The sequence below is a fragment of the Elephas maximus genome, chromosome 8 (assembly GCF_024166365.1).
Source record: "Elephas maximus indicus isolate mEleMax1 chromosome 8, mEleMax1 primary haplotype, whole genome shotgun sequence".
Lineage (NCBI taxonomy): Eukaryota > Metazoa > Chordata > Mammalia > Proboscidea > Elephantidae > Elephas > Elephas maximus.
Window position 1 is genome coordinate 6,580,832 of NC_064826.1, and position 14,959 is coordinate 6,595,790.

General features: G+C 47.3%; 1 protein-coding gene across 1 annotated transcript; it reads right to left on the reverse strand.

Annotated features, from left to right (window-relative positions):
* Positions 1-1,410: 1,410 nt before the first annotated feature.
* Positions 1,411-2,364, reverse strand: LOC126081886 (taste receptor type 2 member 40-like). The gene is given in 1 exon segment (XM_049894056.1): positions 1,411-2,364. A coding segment is annotated over 1 exon segment (954 nt).
* Between the last annotated feature and the right edge of the window lie 12,595 nt (positions 2,365-14,959).

Consider the following 14,959-nt stretch of genomic DNA (forward strand, 5'->3'; position numbering starts at 1 on the left):
ATGTGTGTGGTGTGGTATGTGTGAGTGTGTGTGAGAACGTTGACTGTGTGGTGTGTCTCTGTGTGTGGTGTGTGTGTCTATGGGGTATGGTGTGGTGTGTGCTATGTGTGTGGTGAGTATGCCCGTGTGTGATGTGTGTGTGTGGTGTGGCGTGTGGTGTGTGTGAGTGTGCATGTTGTGTGAGTGTGAGATTTTTGCCATTTACAGAAGTAAGGAACTCTTTCTGAAATAAATGTGAGAGCTCAGGGGCTCAGAATTCAATCTTAGCTGCTGACCTTACATGTTCATTTGGGGACAACTTAAGCGTGGTGTGATCAGTAGCGCTGTTTTTGACATTTTCTCAGTAATTACAATTTAAAAAATGCGTAATACGTGGAAAACCTAAATTCCTAACTTCTAGTTCCACAGTGTCAGGTGGGGTCTTACTTAGTGAGCAGCCCTTTGCTTTGCCAATGACTGTCTTGCGCTGACAAGGGACAGTGCCACTCCAGCAGCCCGTACCTGTCCCTCTGTCACTCCGAGGTGACCAGGACAGGCTGCTGGAGGTGAGATGCCCCTGCATGCCAGAGTCAGCAGATAGCCAAGCAGAGCTACACTCACTCTGCTGCTCCCTGCTCGCTTCCCTTTATTCTTTTTCCACTCTTCTCTGCCTCCCCTGACTGGGAAAAAGGATCCACCTGTCCACCTGCCATCCTACATTGTGTTTGTCTCTAACCAACCTCCTTTCATGATCGGTCTTCACAAAGCCCTTTCTCATTCCACCACTTCTCTGTTTGGAAGCTCCTCCAATCTGACGCCTCCTCCACCACTTCATTGATAGTACACGTAACCTCCTTGGCTTGGATCCAAAGACTTTCTCTTCTGTCTTCGTCTGAAATCTCTGCAGCACTTGAAGATTTTGGCCGGCGCTTCTTTCCTGCATCCCTTTCCTCCTTCGGCATCCTGGCTCCCTCCACTCCTTGCACTGTATCTAACCAGTGGATAGTCCTCAAGTAGGGCGACCACATAATTTATCACACAGGCCAGGATACCCTTGAGAATCAGTGAGTGCTCAGCTGAGAATCAAGCCTGGCAACAGGCATAAACTGGGGCTGTCGCAGGCAAACTGAGATGTCTGGTTCCAGTCTCCAGACGGCTCAGAGGACGAGGGAGTGGGAAGGAGCTCGGGCGGGTTGTGGATGAGTGAAGGTTAAGGGGCTTGTAGAAGTCCATCTTCGAGCCACTCCTGGGTAGAGTCTCATGTTAAAAATCCAACTTCGTCTTCATGGTAGGATCCAGTTACCTGAGGAGAAGGTCAGGGCAGGTTTGAGCAGAAAAGATGGGAGAGGAGAAGCATCTAGGGGAGGGAAGGCAGAGCTGGGGGACCAGGTCCGTGGTGCTTCCTGAGTGCTGGACACAGAGTCTGCCTTTTTAGGTGGTGATGCACAGGTGCTGAAGCCGCTTCCAGGCTCTTCTCAGCCCGGGGTTGCTCAAGATCAGCAGCACCGAGTGGCCGGAAGGGTATGCCGCCATGATGACTTTGCACAAAATGTTCCAGGAGCTGTTGGTGTCAAAGATGTTGGACATGGAAAGGAACAGAGCGACTGCATTGAAGACGTAGAGAATGAGGAAGTAGCTGATGGCTTTGATGGCCCCCAGGTGGGCCTGCATGCTGGGGTCCCTGGAGCCAGTAGCTTTGCTTTGCATGTGCAGGGTATGTCTCTTGAGAGAGGTGATGAGCAGGGTGGCTGCCAGGACAAACATGCTGAGAGGAAGGGAGATGCCCAGGTAATAGAGAAGGGCCAGGTTGACCACGTTGGTCTCAGAGAAGTACTTCTTCTCTGTGGAGTTGGAAGCGGGGACAGGGATGGAGCTATTCACGTAAACATTGAAGGTGTCCTTAGAGAAGGCAACGCTGAAGCAGATGGAAAGGAGCACCGACAGCCACACCAGCCAGGGCACGAGCCCCACGATCTTCCTTTTCATCGTGAGGAACAAGGGGTGCGAGAAGGTGGCGATCCTCAGACAGTAGAAGACGTTAAGCCAGGCTGCTAGCCAGAGGTTGCAGTAGTTGAGGAACATGGTGACGACTTTGAAAAGCATGTACACTGTGTTTTGGTTGTAAGAGCTCCGGAAGAGCAGGCTTAGTATATTCTCCAGCATCATCTAGGTCTGAAGCAGGAGCCGGGACAGACTCAGCAGCAGCAGGATGTAGTCGCCAACGGGGAGCCACTTGCCCCTGGCCCACTCAGCGCTGTGGAGAGCCATGATGAAGCCGTTCCCCGCCATGCCCATGATGCATTCTAGCCCAGACACCACCAGGGTGAAGGCAGTTTTCACCAGAGACACGTCTTTGTCTGCGGCGTCTGTGTTCGCCGTTGCCATCCTCTCTGTCTTCTGCGTTCAGATTTCTGAGAAAAGCATGGAGCTGGCCCTGCATTCCTCTGATCCCCGCTCAATGTAGTTGATGTTTCTTGGTTAGTGGTCATTTCCAATTTTTCTTCATTTGCTTGTCACGTGACCACAAGTTACAGGCCTGAAATGCAAATACGGAGAGGATCTGGTTACTGGTGTTGCTTCCATCTGTCATGAAGACCCATTTGTCTTGGGCTTGAGGGAGCTCTCTGGAAAGGGTGTGAGACAGCCTGCTACCATGGCACCTTCTCACCTGGTTTAAGTCCACCCTTACTGGACATGACTAGATCCCAGGCTAGGAATCTATCGGCCTCTTCACCTGCTAAGCTCTGCAAAACCCCAGCGCTTGTGTTATCTACCCTCCTCCTCTTCCTTTTTTGTCCCTCTTATTCGTTGTTGTTAGCTACCATCGAGTTGCCCTCAACTCATGGAGACCCCATGCAGAACAGAACAAAACACTGCCTGGTCCTGTGCCATCTCCATGATTGCTTGCAGATCGGACTGCTTTTTTTTTTTTTAAATAATGTTTATTGTGCTTTAAGTGAAAGTTTACAAATCAAGTCAGTCTGTCACACATAAGCCTATATACACCTTACTCCATACTCCCATTTACCCTCCCCCTAATTTTTTTTTTTTTAGTGAGTCAGCCCGCTCCCTCCCTCCAGTCTCTCCTTTCGTGACCATTTTACCAGTTTCTAACCCTCTCTACCCTCCCATCTCCCCTCCAGACAGGAGACGCCAACACGGTCTCAAGTATCCACCCGATACAAGTAGCTCACTCTTCATCAGCATCTCTCTCCAACCCACTGTCCAGTCCCTTCCATGTCTGATGAGTTGTCTTTGGGAATGGTTCCTGTCCTGGGCCAACAGAAGGTTTGGGGACCATGACTGCTGGGATTCTTCTAGGATAGGACTGTTCTGATCCATAGGGTTTTCACTGGCTGATTTTCGGAAGTAGACCACCAGGCCTTTCTTCCTAGTCTTCCTAGTCAGCATCATTGTTGTTAGGTGCCGTCAAAGTTGGTTCCCACTCATAGCAATTGTCTTAGTTGTCTAGTGCTGCTATAACAGACATACCACAAGCAGATGGCTTTAACAAAGAGAAATTTATTTCCTTACGGTAAAGTATGCAAAAGCCCAAATTCAGGGTGTTAGCTCCAGGGGAAGGCTTTCTTTCTCTGTCAGCCTTCTTATCAATCTTCCCCCAGACTAGGAGCTTCTCTGCGCAGGAACCTCAGGTCCAAAGGACGGGCTCTGCTCCTAGCACTGCTTTCTTGGTGGTATGAGGTCCCCCTGTCTCTCTGCTTGCTTCTTTCTTTTATATCTTAAAGAGATTGCCTCAAAACACAATCCAATCTTGTAGGTTGAGTCCTGCCTCAGTAACACAACTGCCAGCCATCCTTCCTCATTAACATTATATAGGCGGGATTTACAACACATAGGAAAACCACACAGTCCAGGGAATCATGGCCCAGCCAAATTGATACACAGGTTTTTGGGGGACATAGTTCAATCCATGACAGCGACCCCGATGTACAAGAGGATGAAACACTGCTCAGTCCTGTGCCATCCTCACAATTGTTGTTACGGTTGAGCCCCATTTTTGCAGCCGCTGTGTCAATCCATCTTGTTGAGGGTCTTCCTCTTTTTCGCTGACCCTGTACTCTACCAAGCATGGTGTCCTTCTCCAGGGACTGATCCCTCCTGACAACAAGTCCAAAGTATGTGAAAGGAAGCCTCTCCATCCTTGCTTCTAAGGAGCATGGTGGTTGTACTTCTTCTAAGACTGATTTGTTCGTTCTTCTGGCAGTCCAAGGTATTTTCAACATTCTTTGCCAACAACACAATTCAAAGGTGTCAATTCTTCTTCGGTCTTCCTTATTCACTGTCCAGCTTTTGCATGCATATGATGCATTTGTAAATACCCTGGCTTGGGTCAGGCGCACCTTAGTCTTCAAGGGGACGTCTTTGCTTTTCAACACTTTAAAGAGCCTCATAGCAACACACAAACCTCCACTGACAGGTGACGGTAGCTGTGGGTGAGGTGCACCGGCCGGGAATCAAAGCCAGGTCTCCTGCAGGAAGGCAAGATTCTACCATGAGAGCTGGTTTTACCCCTTTCTCCTGCTTTCTTTCTTGTCTTCCTTATTTAAACTAGCTGCCGTTGAGTTGATCCCTACTCATGGTGACCCTCTGTGTGTCAGAGAAGAGCTGTGGGTTTTCAGTGCCTAATTTTTTGGAAGGAGATCTCCAGGCCTTTCTTTCAAGGCACCTCTGGGTGGACTCAAACCTTCAACCTTTGGCTTAGCAGCTGAGTGTGTTAACCATTTGCACCATCCAGGAACTACGCCCCCACCCCCCACCCCTTATATAGGGAGAGGTTTTTATTCCTATGGTTACCATGTTGTGAATAAGAAATCTCCCTCAGCTCATACATGGAAATCTTTTCCTTAGAATCAAGTTTCTTCCAGAAAAGGCCAGCTGTTCTATGATGTCCTCAAGCAGTCTACAGAAAAGCCCCAATTGATGCCATTTGGGTTCACCGGGGACAAGAGGTCTCCGCTGTCACCATTTTCTTGCATGTGCACCACCAGTTCCAGCTTGCTGAGATCCAGTGAGCCTTCAAGGCTCTGAGTAAGGCAGAGCAGTCTGGGAAGGCCTTGTAATGTTCTGGACATGGTGTCGAGGCGGGGAACGTGACAAGATGCTGTGACTTGAGAAGTGATCTCCTACTCTGGATGTGTGCTGCTTCACCCTGGCTGTGCGCCGGAACGGACCCTGGCCCTTAAAATGTCTTGATGCCCAGGACTCAGCTACTGAGCCAGAGTCTGGGATAGGGCCCAGGCATACTGCATTTCAAAAGCTAAAAGGTCAGATTGATTGTAGCCATGGCCGAGAACCAAAGTCTTAGCCGGGGCTGAGGGCCCTTGGCCCACATTTGCCCTGGGGTTGTTTTACCTCATGCCATCTAGCACTGAACACCACTCACCCACCCAGGGCTTGACTGTGTTTGGTATTATTTGCCCACCTTTAAAATCTAGGAGGTGGCATACGCATACCCATGTCTTCTCTTGAAATATTAGGATTGCTACGCCAGGCACTGGCTGGAGCTGAGTGGTGGCTCCTCGTTTTAACAAGGTAGGCACTTTTCTGTTTGCTACAGAATTCACCAATCAGTGTCTTGGCACTGAGGCCTGGGGCCGGTTGCTGTTTGCCAGCATGCTTGTCCTATTATATTTTTCAGAATGTCAACAGAGGGATGATAAAAATGTACCCCCATCAAAGAAGTCAGAGATTTTTTTATTATTATTATAAAATTGTCTTGTATTGGTAAATCATATTTGTATAAAAATAGCCCGAGAAAAGGCAGCGTATTGCAAAATGAAGAAAGCACTGCTCAGAGAAACGACGATTCATGTCAACACAAAGACTTGCGCAAGGATGCTCAGAGCAGCTTCATTCACAGAAGCCAGAGTCCTCGAGCAAGGAGATTTGGTGGCAAATTTGCATCTTCTGTAAGAGGCTTACTAACTTCTGTTATTTCCCCTCATAGAGCAGAATCACGTTTGTCAACAGCTTTCACATATTCCAAAACAGAAAACTCATCGTTGTGGTTCATTTTGTTCCCATTTATGCAAGTTTGTAGTAAATAACAGCTCCCCCAATTTCCTGTACCTGTAGTTGATTTCCATGGCCCTGCTACCGTTTTCTGTTGGTTTTCATTCCTGTCTTTCTCTGATTTTAAGAGCGGAAGCGGAGGGGCTGGGCAGGGTCTGCCTGCAGCCCCCAGGGGCATGGTGGAGAAGCAGGGAGGGAGCAGTGTGGGCTGGGGAGGGACTCTGAAGGTTGGTGCAGATAGGCCACGTGGGCTGCCCCCAGCCACTCATGGCGCCATATTTGGAGAGGTGTGGAGCTGTTCATTTTTTCCTCCTGTGAACCTTTCTCATTTAGGAAGCTAGAAGGGAGACATCTCTACTCCAGGGAGGCTCTCATGGGGGAACCAAAGGACCCGGTTTCAAATACTTGGCTGTTAACTTCAAAAGCCTTAGTCTAGGTGTCAGAATAGACTTGGAAACATATGGGATTAAAAATCCTGAACTAAACCAGTGGCCCTGGGGTCAACTGCAATCCCACGGGAGTCGGAGTTGAACTGCGCTCCATAGGGTTTTCAGAGGCTGAATTTTTGGGAAGTAGATCACCCGACCTTTCTTTCGAGCCGCTTCTGGGTGGACTAGAACCTCCAAACGTTCAGTTAGCAGCTGACCAAATTGTACCACCCAGGGCCTCCCTGTATGACTAGGGAAACCGTTTTTCTTTGGCTTCCGCCTCATTCCACCCCGCAGACTAGAAGAGGAGCGACAGATGTGGAGGGTCTGTGTGGGAGGCCCCACCTCCTGGCCCTCTCTCTGCACTGCATGGGGGTCCCGAGGCAGGGACGGCTGCTAGGAAGCCCCGTAGCCCATCCACCCGCGAGGCTGCTCCACCTTCCTGTGCCCACAAAAAGGGCTTGGAAGTTTTCTGAGGGTGCCAGTGGGCCCCAAAGGGTCTGGTGGTCAAGTCGAGGAGCCCTTGCCTGGGCCCAGTTGCAGTATGGCTTCTCAGTGGGCCCAGCCATAATGAGAAAAGGCCAATGGCAGGCTCCACACTTGTCCTGTGCCCAGACTCTGCGTGGCCCCGAGGGCCACAGATGACACCCCAGAGAGGGCAGCAGGGACAGTCTCAGGACAACAGATTTAAGGAGCCCTGGTGGTGCCATGGTTAAGAGCTCGGCTGCTAAACAAGAAGTCATTGGTTGGAATCCACCAGGCGATCCTTGGAAACCCTATGGGACAGTTCTGTAGTCCTATAGGGTTGTTATGAGTCAGAATCGACTTAACAGCAATGGGTTTGGTTTGGTGTTTTTTGGATGCATGGGGGGATCAGTAAACCAGACTCTGTTTCTTAATCCACAGTGTCACTCCATGCTTCAGGTCCAGGGGCAGATTAACCGGTAAGCATGTATGCACTGGCTTGCATCAAGCAGGGGACGTACAAGCTCAATTGTATTTACTTGCTAATCTGTGGTGAGCAATTTCACGTGGGTTTCACCACATCTTTGATGTGTTGGGGGACAGGAGAAACTGTGCACTACAGATTGGTGGGAAAGCACAACTGGGCCTGTGCGTACCTTGCTTATTGGGTAACCTGGCCCTGACAGGGCCTCACTCCCCAGCCCTGTGTGGTCTTTGGAGCAGGTTGCAGAATTTCCGGTCTTTTATGGCTATGAAAACTCCATCCCCTTGTACCTCAAACTTGGTTTGAATGTCATTTCCTCCCTTCCCCCAGCACAGGCTGGAGTAGAGGCCATCACGGACAAACCACTGCCGTCGAGGTGATTCCTACTCATAGCGACCCTATAGGACAGAGTAGAACTGCCTCATAAAGGTTCCAAGGAGGGCCTGGTGGATTCGAAAGGCCGACCTTTTGTTTAGCAGCCATTGCTCTTAACCACTATGCCACCAGGGTTTCTGTCACAGCTAGCACACCATAAATGAATGTCTATCGACTGTAGTGGAAATGGTATGTCCTGAAAACATATGTTGTTGTTATTGTTAGCTGCTGTCATCTCAGCTCCGACTCACGGCGCCTCCACACACAGCAGAACAAAATGTCACACCATCTTCATGATCTTTGCCATGCTAGAGTCCATTGTCTTAGCTACCGTATATTTTGAGCGCCTTTCAACCTGGAGGTCTCATCCTGCAGCACTATATCAGACAATGTTCTCTTGTGATCCATACGGTTTTTATTGGCTAATTTTCAGAACGAGATCACCAGGTCTTTCTTCCTAGTCTGTAGTCTCTGCTGAAACCTGTCCATCACGGGTGACCCTGCTGGTATTTGAAATAACGGTGGCGTAGCTTCCAGCATCACAGCAACACGCAAACCACCACAGTACAACAAACTGACAGAGGGGTACAAACGTAAGTCTAATAAAAAATTCTTCACTCAGTGTGCTGAAAAGATACATGCAAAGTTAAAAGAGAGGTTTGGTGAAAAAAGTTTTAAAATTTGAGGGTATGTGCTTAATAACATTTAGATGTAATGATTAGCTCCATTTATTCATTGTGGGTGTTAAGGTCTTTAAGTGGCTGGACAGAGTGCCCATGGAGGGCCCGACATAGGAAGTAATTAATTTTGTGAACAGAGGAAGCTTTGGGACAATTTTATGTGGATAATACTCCTGGGATGGATGGTGTTCATAGCGGACTCACAGAGAAACTTAAGTCCCATGGGGCAGTTATGTAAGGACCCAGGCTCTGCATCCACACATTTGTGTTCTTCAGTAGGAATTGCTTTTTGCTAGAGGTTAAAAATGAAACACTTTGGGGACACAGTGCCCACCCTTGTGAGTAGGTTCTTTCCCAGGGGGCTTGGTGGGCCGTGCAATGAATTGGACACTTGCCGTGTGGCCTGCTCACTACAGGTGGGGGAGGGGGGGTGGCTTAGTCACGGTCACGTGAGGTACGCAAGTTGTTCAACTGTTGAATGAACTCCTTCGCCTCAGCTGAAGGAGAGGAATCTCATCTTGGCTAACCAGGAAAGATTGTTATCATATAATTGGCCTTTTGGGTCAGTAAACACTTTGACTATTTCCCCACCCAGGTGTCCACAAGCAGTTATAAAACGTTATGGGGAAGCTTATCTGGCATGGAGTTACATGGTCCGCTTTTCTGTGTTAGAATTGGTTTCTAAAAATATAACTAATGGCCTGAACCATGTGAGAAAAATTGCCACACACTGAAAGCTGACGTCCCAAAACGGCTTATTGATTTCAGCCTTTTTGGAGATAACATCCTATTGCTCCTTGATCCGTTCTTACCTGGAGCGGGAAGGTTGATCCACAGTGGGATACGGGACTGGGAGTCCAATGTAGTGACACAGGAGCACCAAACTCCTACAAATAACAATTGCACAAAGGCCCCATCTGTGTTTGCACAGCTCTTTTCTTTATTAAACTAAGCACAACTAAATATCACTCCTTGCTTATGGCGCCTCGTCAAGACTGAACTCTGTGTTCATACTGCAACTTAAAACACAAGATTTAACAGTGGTATCTATATTGCTAGAGTCCCTGAGTGGTGCTTGGCTATTAACCAAAGGTTGGTAGTCCGAGTCCACCCACAGGCACCTGGAAGAAGGGCCTGGTGATGTGCTTCAGAGAAAAGCAGCCATTGAAAACCCTGTGGAGCACAGCTGGACTCTGACACGAGGCCACGTGCGAGGGGGAAGTCGCTCAACTGTTGAATGAACTCCTTCACCTCGGCTGAAGGAGAGGAATCTCATCTTGGCTAACCAGCAAAGATTGTTATCATATAATTGGCCTTTTGAGTCAATTTTATGGGCTGGCGTCATGGGAACTTAGTAAATATTTGTTGAATGAATGAATTGGTCGACATGAATTGGAGTTGAGTCCATGGCAACTTTTTTTTTTTAAACTGGTTTATATATGTTGGTGCAGAAGAAAAAGCGGCAGATTTCTGGTTCTAAAACAAAAGTGAACAAACTGTGAAAGAAAATGCTGAAAACAAAATACTTCTACCTTGTATTTTTTTTTTTTTCAATTTTGAATTTAAGATACGATTTTCAATATGTATCAACAACTGTCATCCGGTCAGCTCTGCCTCCTGGCCACAACGCCTGTGTCAGAGCAGAACTGTGACCTGCAGGGTTTTCAAGGGCTGATTTTTTGGAAGAAGATCATCAGGCCTTTCTTCTGTGGCTCCCAGCTGTCCGTTAGCAGCTGAGTACTTTAACATTTTGCAACACCCGTCTACTTCTACAATAGCATACATGTCCACATTTTGTGGTACGGTTACCATCACAGTTGAGAAGAATAAAGAAAGTTTGGTTGTTTTCCTGGCAGCTGGTTTGTTTTTTCTTACATCTGCCGACCTGATGCCCTTGTCTTCCGGCTCCTGTAGGCCCTGGAGTTTTCAGTGACCTCTTCAATGGAGACTTACGCAGACATGAATTACGTGCTGGCTGCAAAGCTTAGCTAACAGTTTTCACCACAAGATGGAGCGAAGGTATTCATCTCAGAAAACAGAGCAACGATTTAGATCTTCCACCAGTGGGCGACCGTGTTCTTTCTTTCTGAATACGCGGCTCCTTGCCAGGGAAACCTTGGAAAAGTTGTTTTATTTTAGACAGTTGATTAAGAGTTACCCCCTTTTAGGGAGAACTCTGAACTTTTGTACTCACAGTTAGAGTACTTTAGATAATTTTTTTAAATGAGAAAACTCATTGTTTCTTAATGAAGTGTGTTTTTTTCTTAATGAATAGATTGGCTATTATTTATTTTTGAAAGCAAAATTGCAGATAAAAACTACATTCCTTAAGCAGCCTAACTTTAGTTGACTACAGAGCCTGTTTCTAAAGAATCCCAAAACCAAACCAAACCTGTTGCCGTCAAGTCGATTACAACTCATAGTGACCCTACGGGACAGAGTAGAACTGCCCCACAGGGTTTCCAAGGAGCAGCTGGTAGATTCGAACTGCTGACTTTTTAGTTAGCAGCCGTAGCTCTTAATCACTGCACCACCACGACTCCAAATAATAATAGCGCATTAGCGTTGCAAGTGACCCGACTGCTGGTGTGGAGGAAATCGCCCTACACCTATCCAGCTCGTTGTTGGATGAACCTTGTAATTGGATAAATCTCATACCATCAAGTATTGAATCTCAGAGAGTCCTTTTTACACTTGCCTTTGGATTTCTGTTGAAGCCCTCTGTTGGCTTTTTCTTTAGGAATGGGTGTTACTTGCCAGAGTCCCTGGGTGGGGCAAATGGATAAGAACTTGACTCCTAACTAAAAGATTGGCAGTTCAAACCCACTCAGAGGCACCTCAGAAGACAGGCCTGGCTATCTGCTTCCCAAAGGTCACAGCCTTGAAAACCCTTTGGAGCAGTTCTCTCTGCACACATGAGGTTGCCATGAGTCGGAACTGACTTGACAGCAACTAGCAACAACAGTTACTTGCCTAATTAGGCTCTTCTCAGCCAATTCAGGACGCGGTTATGAAATCTGACGGGGGCACAGTGCTTGACATTCTTCTTTGCCCTAAATGAAGTGACTACCTGCAATACCACAATAGCCATCATTTCTACACAAAACTAGAGTCTCCTTTAGTCACTCAACAAATAGTTATTAAGTGCCCACAATGTCTTAGGCAGTGGAGATAAATAGTAAATGAGACACGTTCCTGTTTTCGTAAAAGTTAGTTTATTTATTTCTGTATGTCTGTTCCATGCCTCTCTCCAGCTTCTGGTGGCTCCCAGGGATTCTTGGCATTTCTTGGCTTGCGTTGGCCTCTGTCGTCACATGCCGTCCTTCTGTCTAAATGGAGAAATTGGAACCCTCATCCATTGCTGGTGGGAGTGTAAAACATGCAGCCACCGTGGAAAACAGATGAGCAGTTCCTCAAAAAATTAGATGCAGAATCATCTATGACCTAGTATTTCCACTCCTATGTCGGAGAGGACAATTTGAACACACACATCCACACAAACACTTGTGCACGAATGTTCATAGCAGCAGTAGTCACAATACACAAAAAACGGAAACAGCCCAAATGCCCGTCAACAGAAGGGTGGAGACAAAAGAAAATGGGGCATATCTGTTCGATAGAATGTTATTCAGCAACACAGAGAAATGAAGTTCTGATGCACGCTGCGACATGGGTGAACCCTGGAAACATGTTGAATGAAAGAAGGCAGACACAAAGGCCTCCTATGGTATGATCCTATTTATATGAAATGCCAGAACAGGCAAATTCATAGAGAGGAAACGTCCATCAGTGGTTGACAGGGGCTGAATCACCCTGGTTGAGAAGCACTGCTTTTGAGAATGGTCAGTTGTCAAGAATCCTGTTTTGGAGTCTAGAAAACCCACACAAAGGCCTATGAAAGAGTCAGCATACAAGTTTCCTGTGGCTGCTGTAACAAAATACTGTGAACTCTGTGGCTTAAAACAACAGGCGTTTAGTCTCTCAACATTCTTGAGGTCAGAACTCCAATGCAGGTTTCACTGGGCTAAGATCAAGGTGGCAGCATGGCGGTTCCTGCAGGGAGTTTGAGTGGAGAATCCCTTTCCTGTCCTTGGCTCATGGCTCCCAGCCAATGATGGCTTCACTGAGACCTCTATTTCTGACATCACGTCTTCTCTGAATGGTCCTCCAAGACTCCCTCTTATAAGGCCCTGAAACAACAGAGGAAGAAGGAGAGTTAGGAATAGGAGGAAAAGATGGAATGTGTGGCTAACTGCCTTCATGAACAATTGCCTCCTTTGCCATGAGATCAGAAGAACTGGATGGTGCCCGGCTACCCCTACTGAACATTTTGATCAAAGGTTGTATAGAAGAATCCTGATCAAAAGGGGTAAACGGAGAGCAGAGCTTCAAATCCTCATGGACTCCAGAGTTTCCAAAGCCATAAAGGCTGGATGAAGCACTGAAACTATTGCCCTGAGATAATTTTTAAGCCTTAAACCAAAAATGTACCCTGAAGTCATTTTAAAACCAAACAATAGTCTAGCTTAACTAGAAAAGAATGTCTGCCTTGAGCACTATGCTTACTTAAGATCTACCTATATGGGATCAAATTGACAACAACAACTGGAAAAATTAGATAGGAAGTTTAAGGGGCAGTGAGCTGATCTTAATGGAGGAGGAACAACTTGGAAAAGGAAGGTGAGAATGGCTGCCCAACTGGAAGAACATTATACTATCACTGAATTGAACATGTAGAAACCTTGGAATTGCGTTTTGCTGTGTATACTCAACAACAACAACAACAACAACAAAAGGCCCTGGTGTTTAGACCAGGCCCACCTGGATATGGCTAGTCCAGGATACTCCCCCCTTTTAAGGGCCTGACCTTTAATCACATCTGCGAAGTTGCTTTTGCCATGTGAGGGCATGTATTCACGGGTTTGCAGGACTAGAGCATGGGTAGCCTGGGAAGCATTGCTGAGCCTACCACAGTCGATATTTGGGTGCCTGCTGACCTGACCTAAGAGTGCTGAGTAGTCAGACTGACTAACAGCAGCTAGATAATAGCCTGAGCTTCCTACTTCCTTCCTCTCCAGCCTCCTCCCAGGAGCTGGTCTCAACTGAGCAGGTAGGAAAGGCCAGAAGACAGATCCCATTCACCCTTCTGCTTGCAGGAGCTGTGTGGGCCTGTGGCTCATGCCTGGCTGGAGCATGAAGGGAACCTGTAAGTTAGATGTGAGATGATGGCTCTGATTACATAAGGGCCACACTTTTTTTTTTTAAAAAATCTGAAAATAACAGTTTTAACTCCCAATGTATCTGAAAAGGTTGCTCAGGGCTGGAGAAGGAAGCTCCTAACCAGTGAGACCAAAAGCAACAATGGAGAGAGAAAAGCCATTTCTGATGGCACCCTTTGGAATCCAGCTCCTACAATAAACCAGGTACTGGTGATTGTGGTGTCCCTGGATGGTGCAAACGGTTAACAAGCTTAGCTGCTAACAGAAAGGTTGGAGGTTTGAGTCCACCCAGAGGTGCCTTGGAAGAGAGGCCTGGTTACCTACTTCCAGAAAATCAACCATGAAAACCTTATGGAGCAGTTCTACTCTGACATACCATGGGGTGGCTATGAGTTGGGGTAGAATCTGCAGCACCTGGTAGGGTGGCTTTAGGGAGAGAAGATTTCGAAGTCCTGCTGAGCTAGCCCATGGCCCCGGAAGATGCTTTCCTGGAAAGGAAGAAGTTGCTGGGTGATGAGCCAACCTGCTCCAGAAGATCGAGAGGCTGAGGGTCTGGGTAGGCCATGGCTCTTCTCTTGCCTAGGAATGCTGGGTAGTTTTTCTCTCACTTAGAAATTGGAGAAAGAGATAGAGGAAGGAGAGAAGAAAGGAGCAGGGAAAGGGTACAAGACTTGGACTGAGAACTGCCCCCATTTTTGTGGCAAGAAGAATGGATAGACCACATCTTTAGTCTGGGCAGGCAGGCAGAGGTGAGCATGTGGCCACCATGGAGGCAGGGACAGCTTGCATCTCAGCAGCTCCGATCACACTCTGCAATGCTGCCCAACTTGTAAGTGTATGGCTTTCAGGAGCCCCTACGCTATAGCCAGAAGACTTCTGTGAATTTATTGAGGACACTGACTGTGTATCTCCGTAAGTGGCTGTTTCACTTGAGGTTGGAGGTACCTGCTGCTCTCGGGACCCTGACCTGGGACAGTGGGATAGGATATACACAGATAAACACAGAGGCTAAAACAGGAGGGCCATCCTCAGGCCAAGACCCAAATCATTCATAATTCCTTACTATATGTGATATGATTACAAGAACCCATAGTGAGCATTTACAGAGTTCAAAAATGACACATGTGTATTTTTTTTAGGTGTTTGTTTATATATTTTCTAACTGCTGACCTTTCGGTTGGTAGCCGAGTGCTTAACCACTGTACCACCAGGGCTCCTGTGACACAGCTGTTTGTTAACTTCACAAAGCCCATTACTGGAGTATGGGAAGTGTTCGTATGAAGAAGTCTCGATAGA